Raw genomic sequence first — 10,472 nt, forward strand, 5'->3', positions numbered from 1 at the left:
AAGAGTAGAGAGGAAAAAAAGGAAGATTTTCACAGAAAAACCCATATAAAAATCAGATTTAGTTCTCTCTAGTAGCTAATACTACTCAAGTGTGTGCTAAATATCCTTGTCAGCCAATTGCATTCTCCATGCAATCAATTTACCTCTAACCCTTTGTAGCTGAATTACCTGAATCTTATTATTTAATCCAGACGTAATCAGGTAAAAGGAGGGGAGTAGTTCTGTTTTCTTTCTGACCTGAGCACCTTTTGAAAAATGTAAGTTTTAAAACTTTCTTGCCTTTTTTTTTTTAAAGAAATTTATACCTAGTGCTTGTTTCAAAGATTTTTAGTATTAAGAGACTTATAGCATGTGTACTGCTTATTTGTTATCTTCAGTGAACATAGGCTGTTTGATCTAGGCTTAGGATCAATGCTTTCAGTTTCTAACTTTGTTTCTTGAAATTAGATATAAGGCTGAGGATTTAGGCAGGGCTGTAAATGAAAGTGTTTTATGTTTTTAACTGGCTCACTTTTTTTAATTTGTCAAGCCTTTCTTTGAGGAAGTAAGAAAGGATTTGCAGAGCTCTTTCAGAGCAAACAAAAGTAATGCTTTGTGTTTTTGTATTCTTTTTAAAATACAAGCATGTTAAAAGACATGTAAGACCATCAGTCTTCAGAAAAATCACAGAATACAGGAGCATTAAAAAAAAAAAAGTGTAGGAGCAGGCTGCTGAACTATTTAACACTGAGAAAGAATACTTATTGTTCAAGCTAGAAAGATGCCCAACTGGCAGCTCAGAGGATGGAGTGAGCCAGTAGTACCACTCATTTCATCCTGCTTCTACACAAGAGCAATCTGCAGCCCTGTTGTCTGCTCTCAAGTGACACAGGAGGCATTAGCTTAAGTTCCTCCTCTTGTAATCTGCAAAGGCTTGGATCTCCACAAACGCTGTCCACTTGTGACAAACCCACGTGTGCCCCTTCCAGGTCCACTGTGTGTCTACAGGCAAACCAAAGGAAACCCAAGCCAAGTCTAGTCCACATTTTCCAGCTGACAAGCGAAGTTTCTGGTAACGGCCCGGTACTAAAAAGGTAAATGAAGTTTATTTTACTGATATGTGAGCTTGCTCCTCCTTACATTGGTTAATCAGTTTCTTCATACATGCACAGATAGCATCTTCATTCAAACCAGCTTCTTTGAAGTTGTGCTTTACCTCTGTGTTTTGAATTAATATAGTTGGAGCAAATCAAACATACTAGAATGGAAAGTGCAAACCAACCTCCTGTTTAAAACATGTTATGCCTATTTCATATAAAGGCGTCTTTTTCAACCTAAACACAGGTCAAATACTATTCCAGTTTGTCCAGCCATGCTGCTGTCACCCTTGTTGCAGTAAGGTCTGACTGCTTCATTTCTTGCATTGCTTCCAAATACATTATGGATTTCTCCATCTTCACATACTGCACTTACTGAGTCATCAGAAAACTTTGCTTAGGGAAATAATAGTGGTGGGGGGAAAAGGGAACTTAAGTTAAAAACCAACTTTTAAAACATGGGTTTGTTAGTGTTGTTCTCCAAAACTGTGGTTATAAAGATTTAATGTAAAGAAATGGAAATTTCTTTACAAGTGAATGGAAATAAGACCATCTTTTCTACCTTTTTCAACTAGGCTAACATTTCATGAATAAGGGTTAGACTAAAAAGAACAAAAGGTACCAAATAACATATTCTTCTTAACCGCAAGGTTAGGCAAGCTGAACACACTGCTGCCCAAGCTCCCTCTGTCAGCTTAAGACCAACAGAGGTCTTGACCACTTTCTCTTGGATAAGTCACGTTACCTGACATCTAAAAGCAAGGGTAATATAACTAGGATAGCCTTCTCTTCTTGTGCCTTGACAGATATATCGAAGTCAGATAGTTTACCAATAGTATGGAAGAGTCACTGTTAAGCCACCTGGCCTCCAAGTTGGTTTCAATGCAAGACTATCATAGTGAGACTCCAGACTGAGACAGGTGTCCACATCTCCTTAGCTTATGTCTATTTGTGCAAACATGTTTAGTTCCGATGACTGAAAAGCTGTTTGTGTTATGGTGTACTACTTAGTGAGTAGAACTAGGAAGTTTACAAGGATATTTCAATGGAGGTTTATTTTGTGCTCTCTCTGCATTAATGGCAGCATACTAATGAAGATGGCTAGAAGCTTGAGAGGTCACGGTGATCTGAGGAAGGGCTGCAATACATGGGATTCTTGTAATCCCTGCCCCAAATCTAGTCAATTTTTCTTCTATGTACAAATATGTAGTGTAATGCAATAATATGAGGTTCTCTACAGCGTCTCAGAACATAAGTAGTCCCAGACAATGCTTAATGACGTTGTAGCTTGTAGATGGCTGCTGGGTTCTGCCCTGTCTCCCTCTTACTGGTGAGTCAAAAGAGAAAAACTGGTTTGCAGTGACTCTAGAGACTTTCCGAATCTTCCTAGCAACCCCATGCTGAAAAACTGCTTAAAGGAGAACTTTCTCATGGAAGTGGTTCATCTCATTTTCTGAAAGCCCTTTGTGTTTAGAAATTTTCTCAGGAGTGGAGAGGATTTTTAAAACTGGTGCCCCGGTGAAATCTGTGTATCGATAGGATTGATATGGCTTGGGACAAACATCTGTGAATCTGCATCTGTGGATCACAACACATCTTAGGAGGTCCACAGAAACCTCAGTGGAAAAGCATTTAGGCTTGACATCTACCCCTGACACTAAATATAACCTTCTGGTAAACATTGTAACTTCAAGGGCTTTGTGGCTGATCATGTTCAACTCCGGGACAGGCAGTGAGAGAGTAGGGGGGAAAACAGAAACATTAAAAGAAACCTAGGGGGTGGGGAAGCATTTGAAAGCTGGTGGAGAGAATGGCACTGATTTTGGTGACTCATGTTTTCTGGTTCAAGGGTTTGTCAATTTAATCAAGATGAAGCATTCATAAGGCTGAGACAGCTTAACCACTAGTGTACCAGACGCAAGAAACTATGGATTGCCTTAGTAAGTTATGTTCTAATAGAGAACTTCCTTCTAAAACACTGTACTCTGAGTGCTCAGAGTAACTGCCTGAAGACAGAAGGGAGATGCAGCTCTCTTGGCTGTTCCTCCTGCCTTAAATAGGATAATTAGCATTCTCTGCACTATCGTTTTTGCTTTGGACATTTGAGCACTGAAATCCAGTTACAGCTATTAGAGGGATTTCATACAGTGCACCAAACAGTTGGAAAATAGTACCAGCTTTCAGTCTCTACTAATGTGGGCTGGATTTGACCCAATAGTACTTGGAAGTCTCAATCTCTTTACCACACCATAAACTCATGATAAGCCTTTAGTTTCTGAGCACAGTAACAGCCAAGGACAAGCAAGTTTCTAAGGCATGTCATAAACTGCACTATTCAGATATCGCTAGTATTATCATCAGTATATTCTAGCCTGCAGAGTGTTCTTAGCCTTCAGTTCACCCCTAAATACCAGATAATCTAGTCATACAGCACATGGAAGAAGTTCCACTCCCTAGCAGAAGTTCTTTATTGTTTCTTTGTAAACAGGTTTGGGAGTTACTAGGGTAGCTGTTTAAAGCACCTCGCACACGTACTTGGAGTACTTTCACCACTGTTTGGTGAGGTGATAGCCATCACCCACCCATTTGACAAATGGACAGACTGATGTGTACATTAACTAGCTCAGGAACACTGGAAATCGGAGGAGACCCAAGACCCTTGTTCTATGTCAGTAAAACCCATTATGTGATTTGTAAACACAAACATTTGCCAGTCCTGCAATTCATCACTTGTTCTGTTAGAGGAACTCCTAGTGTCATATGAACTCTTTTCAAGCCTGTCCCTTTTTTTTTTTTTTTTGAAGAAAGAAAGAACAACAAACCCCTTATAAAACATTCTGCAAGAGGAGTAAGAGACATTTAAGCCTGTTTCAAATTCAATCCAAACAGAGACAGACCTGTTGCCAATGAGGAGGGAAACTTGGCAGTTTTGTTTAAAGCTTCCCACACAGACACTGGAGACTCAAGAAAACAAAGAAGCTGTAGTCCTCGAGGGTCCTGCCACTCCCAGGGCAAAATCAGTCCCTTCCCTGCTTTTCCTCTAGCTCTCAGAGAGGCATACATGCTCTCTTTTCTCAGTGCCATTAGCTACAGCAATAACCAATTAGGCCTTACAGACCTAGAAAAAATACAGGAAATGAAGAGTTAAAAAAAACCCAACACACCAGAGAACTTGGAGGCAAGCCAGCGTCCCCGAATGACTCTGCTCAGCAGCAGCCTGGAGCGACACTCCCCACCAGCCCTGCCTCCTCCCTCCTCAGGGAGGGCACAGACCAGTCCTCTCATTATCAGGGACAGGAGTTCCCCTTCTTGGTCTCTAGTGGTTTGGGAGCCCAGAAATATTGCTAGATTTATTTTTCACTTTTAGGGCAATGGCAGAAAAGGCAAAAACCTCGAAATTAATGGAGACAATTCCCTGCAAGCCAAGGGGAAGTATCTTTTCTGTGTAACTCCCAAGGAGGCAAAAAGCAGTTACACGGTGCAAAACAGGGCAGGCTGCCTGGGGTGCCAGGAACATGCTGTTCCTTTGGCTGTGTGGCACAGGGAATTGTCCATCCATATGCTCAAAACATGATGGGAGCTTTCTTCTCTCACATGGAGAGCAAAACATACCCTCCAATTAGAAGGGCTCTTGATTTATCTCAGGAAGGCAGCATGAAAAGCTCAAGGGACGCTGAAGAGGTGTGGGTGGGGCTGCCACTTCTATTCTGAGAATCTTTTTCTTCATGCTCTTTATAAGTGAACTGACCATAGTTCTTAGTAAATTACTCGGGGGAGCAGCTTGCACAAACCTGCCCTACATCAGTGTGGTGCCTTGTCAAATGTGCTGTGATCAGTGCCTTCAGCAGAGATCAGTCTCACTTTCTGGTGCTCCCAGTCTGTCTGGAAGCTGCCCTGTTCCCCAGCACGAGGTCTGGCAAGTCATGGGGCCTGTTTCAAGATGGTCCTCCTAATACTTCTGTGTGTAACTTTCAGAGCACTTGCAAGTCTTCCACACTTCTGTGTGTGTCTCATAAATTACAATAGCAACAAAAGTGCTCAGGTAAGGCTTCATGAAGAAGTAAACACTGAACATTGGTCAGAACAAATTAGTGTTTGCATTCAAATGCTTTTTGTTTTGAAATCTATTTTATTCAGCTGCCAAAAGCTTTTTTGAGACTACCTGTGTCCCCCTCTCTCTACACTTAAGTGCCTCCTTATAACTCATGTTCAGCCCCTCATCTGCCTTCCTGCCTACTCTAACTTTCACACAAGTGTCTGCTAAAGGAAGAAACAGACACACAGTCATTCAGGTGCCTCTAGAACATTTAATTTTAATATACCAAGAGTGTTGATGCTTTTATGGGCGGTGGTAAACTGGTAAAAAGGTAGTGACAGGAGCATGGAGTAGGAAAAAGGAGATGGGCAGGGTAAGAAGCACTAGAAAGGGAAGTAGAAGATGCACCAAACAAGAAGGCTAGCAGCTAAAAATTACAGCTCGGTATGATCCACACAGCTGAAAAATGCACCGCTACCTGTGACGTTAAGTAATAAAAAGGGCAACATTAGCTTTCAAACTAAGCCCAGCAAGGGTTTATTCCCAGAGGGTTGTTTGTTGTTGTTTGGTTTTCCCAAGCCTGAGTTTTGAGAGGTGAACCATAATGGTGGCCAAATACGAGTTTGTTTGGTTTTGTTTTTTCAACATTCATTTTAATTACCAAGCTGTAACAAATAAACCTCTGGCTGGATTATAACTAACCTGTGTGGGTCCTTAGATGAGCTTTAAGATGGGAAGATTTGCCATAAACTTTTTCACACCCCACATAGTGGCATTTGTGCTTTTTCTGGGGTGATCCAGGGTCAGTCCAGCTTCTCGTGCGTTTGTTCTTTTGTCTGGGGCTTGGCTCAGTTACTGCAGCCAGGCTAGTAGGTGTGGCTGCTCTTCCTCCTCCACGCTTACCAGCCGAAGAGACACGTTCTTCCCCAAACTCCTTAGGAGCGATAGAAATGTGTATTTGTTCTGTGATATCAAAGGTCTCTGTTTTTTCCATCCTTAGAGCAGGTGAGTTTGGGACATGCTGGTTCAGATCTGCTAAAATGCCAGCTACCACAAGTAATGATGATCCATTGTCTTTCCCGGGTTCTCTGACTTCCCGCTCATCTTCTCCATTTGATGGAGGTGTTCCTGCATCAGGCTGGGGATCAGCCTCCACTTTAGGACTATGGATAATAGCACGACTGGACATAGAAACAAGGCACTCTGCTGCAAAATGATCCACGTATGCTGCTGTTGCCATTTTTCATAAGTTTAAAAAGAAATCCAAACAGAAGAGGGGAAAAAAACCCCCAAGAACAAAACAGAAAAAAACCACAACCCAAAACAACCCCACGATACTGCTCTTTCCCTTTTTAAAAAGACTATGTGGGCAGACTTTTCCCTTATTTCTTAGGATCTCTTTGAAGAAGTAAAGGCTGATTTAGCAGCCATCAAACCCACACTTTGTTCGTGACGATCACACCCAGCTTATCCCTAAATCAAAAAAAAAAAAAAAAAAAAAAAAAAAAAAAAAAAAGGCGTTATAAGTCCACTGGAAGAGAAAAAGAAGAGCAAGTAAATCCTGGCAGTGGCAGCTCGCTGCTGGGAGCGTGGGTCAGTGCTGCTTTTTCGAGAAGGCAAGAAGATCAAGACGCGGCTTCCCCACCCCTTCCATCGCGCGGTGACAGTAGAATAAGCTGTGCCCGTTATCGCTGCTCCGAGCCGCCGGGACCCCTGCGGGGGCGTGTCCCGGGAGCACATCTGGGCCCGGCGTCACGGCCAAGCCACATCCTGCGCCAGCGGCGGGCGGGGCCGCGCCGGGCAGCGCCGCCCGCCGGTGAAAGGAGGCGCCCGATTGGCTGTCGCCGCGGGAGCGGGTGGCGCCCTCCGCCCTGCCCGCGCGACGGCTGGCGGAGCGGCGAGAGCGGATCCCTCCGCCGGCGGGACGCGCTCCCCGCCCTTCGCACAGGCCGTTTCCTCGGACGGATGTTAAGTGTTCGGGGCGTGCCGTGTTAGAGCTGATACTCCGAGGGACAATCTAACAGGCGCCGAACTCTTAAAAGGGAGAGCTTGAAATAACGTTGTGATGTTGGAACCGATACAAAACTAACAGGAAAGGGCGAGACTACGCTGTTTGGTCTACAGCTACACAGGTGGACCTCACCTGTGGATGTAAACAGGTTGTGACAGGTTTAACTGCACACCAGAAACCACCTTCTCTTCTGTCAAAACTCTCCTCATTGTAGCACTCTGCTACCTCTCTATTATTTAAAAGTGCAAATGAAAATTAACTTATTTTTCATTATTGCTCTCAGCACACAGAAGACACAGCTCAGCCAGTTTTACAGAGATTAATGCCTGAATGAGCAAGAGAATTGTGTGTGGAACTCATGTGCCAAGCAGGAGTGAAGAAATGCACCTCAATTCAGATCTGAAAGCAATTAAGACTGTGGTGCTGGTTATCTTTTGTTAGAACATTTCTCTATACTGATTCCTGTAAAATTCCTCTTTTAGTACAGATGGACCTTTTCAGAAAGCAGGAAGGCTTCTTTGGAAGCCTTCTTTCTGGATGGAAAGTTTTGGCATTTGAGGGAGTATGAGAGGAAGTGAACATCTGTTGCAGAAACTCAGTTTTGTTGTTAGGCTGAGTAATAGGTTGGTGTTGTACAGGTGAAAATGCCTTATTCAGAGGCAATGTCTGCTTATGCTGCTGCTGCACTTCAAGAAAAAAACATGCTTTAGGTTCTCATGCAACACCTCCCTTCTGGGTCAGGCTCATTGGTAACCTGCTCCATGTCTGCTCTCTTAATAGTGCAGCCTGTACCACAATGTCAGACTTGAGTCACTGAAGCAAAAGGAGGAATAAGGCACACGACCAGTGTGGGAGGATGTGGTTTAATGCTGAGTCGAGCCAGATCATTTTGATGCAGGCATATCGTGCAATTTGGTCTGCTGAGCATATCTACAGGAAATGTTTACACGTTTCTGAATAAAAAGGTTGAGTTTGGGAATTACCTGTTTGCTCCAGGATGAAAAAGGAATTATGGGGAAAACATTTTTACAAGACATTTTAATTGAGTTCAAGCTCAACCTCTTTCAGGGAGGAGGATTCCTTAAATTGACCAACCTGGCAGTTTTTTAGAATTAAAACGAGATTCAGAGCAGAAAACCTGAAGCTCCCCCAGTCTGAGGAGAAACATGGGCCATTTTCAGGGAAGTGAGGAAAAGGCAGAGTTTAGACACAAGTTTTCAGTCCTTACCCCAAATCAAGGCCCATTATCACTAACTACAGGAAAAGGGAGACCTGGACTAGTCTTGGTTGCCAACCTCAGCACTGGCAGGGGGGTTCCAAAGACACCCTGGCAGCTCTGTGCCCCCACCCCGCACAGCCCTGTCAGCATTGCCATGTCCCTTTCCTACCGCCTCTCCTCGCTGCTGCCGCCTTCCTCCGTAGCTGTCCTGGCCATGTTCTGTAGCAGCGGCTTCTCCCGAGTTTCCTGCAGCTGGGAAGTGCTGCTGTGTCCTGGCCCTGGCCCGAGGAGAGGTGCTAGCAGAGGCCAACACCAAGTTCAGCAAGTCCCGAGAATCCCTCCCCTCAGCAGGATGCCTTGTCTGCCCCGTGTGAGGAGAAAACCCTCAGGAATGTCGAGGGGCGTGATTGGCTGCCCCGTGCCCTTCTGCAGCCTTCCAGGGATGGCCAGCCAATCAGGAAAGGACTTACATCCAGCGTGAGGTTCGCCTCAGAGGAGCTTCTGGGTGCCATCTTGGCATGAGGACATCTGTGTTTTCAGAGGGGTTATTTGAGTCATAATCTGATGCTGCTTTTTTTTTTCCCCCCTTTTTTTTTTTCTTTTTTTTTTTTTTTTTCACCTTAATCCCACCAGCAAACAGAACACAGCTCACCATGTTCCTGGAGTTTTTGGCCAGAGGGGAGAGGCACTGCATTGTGTGCACAGCCAGGCCTGTTGGCAGCAGCTGGACCATGAGGAGGTAATGTTAGGTAATAGCTGATAGACTAGGGGAGGAGACAGGGAGAGACAAGGAACAGTCTTAATTTTCTGTTGGTTTAAGGCCTTGTTAGCAGCTCCTGCTATATGGCTGTGTTTTTCATGTAAAAATAATATTGACTGTAACCAAGTCCCCAGTGAATTTAATGAACTATCTAGTACTTCTGCAATTTTGTGGTTGAGAGCTTGTTTTGGTATCAGCCTGGAAGTGTGATGCTGCCTGTTCTCAGTGTGGTTAAGGGCAGGCTGCTGAGGTGGGAGGCTGAGAGGAGGTTCATTTTCATGAGAACTTACTCCTTTTTTGGTTTGATGAATTTTTTCGGTGTAACTATTTCATTTGGGAGAGAGCTGTGTTATGGAAGTTACTTGGAACAGAAGGGCTTTTTAGTGGTGAAGAAAAATTAGTTATATTTGGTAGATAATACCAGTCAGGGTTTGTGTATTACTCATTTAAGTCAAGACTATGAGTGAAAATATGCCTCTGACTAGTTCACTATTAGAAGTAAAAAATTGCCCTGTCTTGCACTCTCAGAGTGAAAGAGTCACTGTATCTTTGCATGTACAAGAGCAAGGTGTATTAAGCTTGTTTGTCACCTGGACATGAAAATTCCGTCTGCCCAGTGGAAGCAGCTTTGACCTTTAATGCAGGATTGCAAATACTAAATGCTTCTGTGTGAACAGTAGCCTCCCTGCAAACAGCAGGGGTGAAGAGTCTCCTTTGTAAGGCGATCAGTAGCACAAAAACAGTTTATGGAAAATCACTAGCCAAAATACCATGGCCATCTGTCAGCTGTTTTTTGTAATGACATTTATCTGCCTATTTGTTCATTGTTATTATTTATGGCATATTTATTTTTTTCTGAGCAAGTGAAAAAGTAAATTTCTATAAGTCCACAGTAAATCTTAAATTCACCTCTGCTGGATACTCTGCAACTGTTGGTTTGTTCTCACCAAATTAGCTGAATTTTGAAACAGATTATAAAAAACATTTAATAAAAATAGATCGTACCTCCTTTAATTTTCTGTATTTGATGATGATGTTGATGTGTTCTTACCTGCATACATTTGTCCTGTAGTCTGAGATGAGAATTCTTCACTCTGTTAAGGCACTATCCATCCACTCAAATAATATATCCAGGCTTTTGGCAAGGGTTTGGAATATCTAGTGTTTTCTTAATACATAATTTAGAGTTTTATGCAGCCAGATATGCAGAGCAGCAGAATAATTTTAAATGTAATCCACCCTGTTCTGCCCTTTCCAAAATAGCTCATTGTTTTAAATTATAGGAATAAGAAGCTATAAAATGATTTGTGAAATGAAAATAGTTTTAGGAGCTCTATTAAGAAGAATAGAACATAAGTTCTTATACAAAT

General features: G+C 43.1%; 1 protein-coding gene across 1 annotated transcript in view; it reads right to left on the reverse strand.

Moving 5' to 3' along the window:
* The window catches only part of KLF13 (KLF transcription factor 13), a 29,738-nt gene extending 22,814 nt beyond the window's left edge, over nt 1-6,924 (reverse strand). Inside the window, exon 1 of the mRNA XM_051628354.1 lies at nt 5,815-6,924. Within this exon, the coding sequence (XP_051484314.1) occupies nt 5,815-6,352 (538 nt within the window). The 5' untranslated portion in view covers nt 6,353-6,924. The remainder of the gene's footprint in view (nt 1-5,814) is intronic.
* Between the last annotated feature and the right edge of the window lie 3,548 nt (nt 6,925-10,472).

Source organism: Apus apus, chromosome 10, assembly GCF_020740795.1.
Source record: "Apus apus isolate bApuApu2 chromosome 10, bApuApu2.pri.cur, whole genome shotgun sequence".
Lineage (NCBI taxonomy): Eukaryota > Metazoa > Chordata > Aves > Apodiformes > Apodidae > Apus > Apus apus.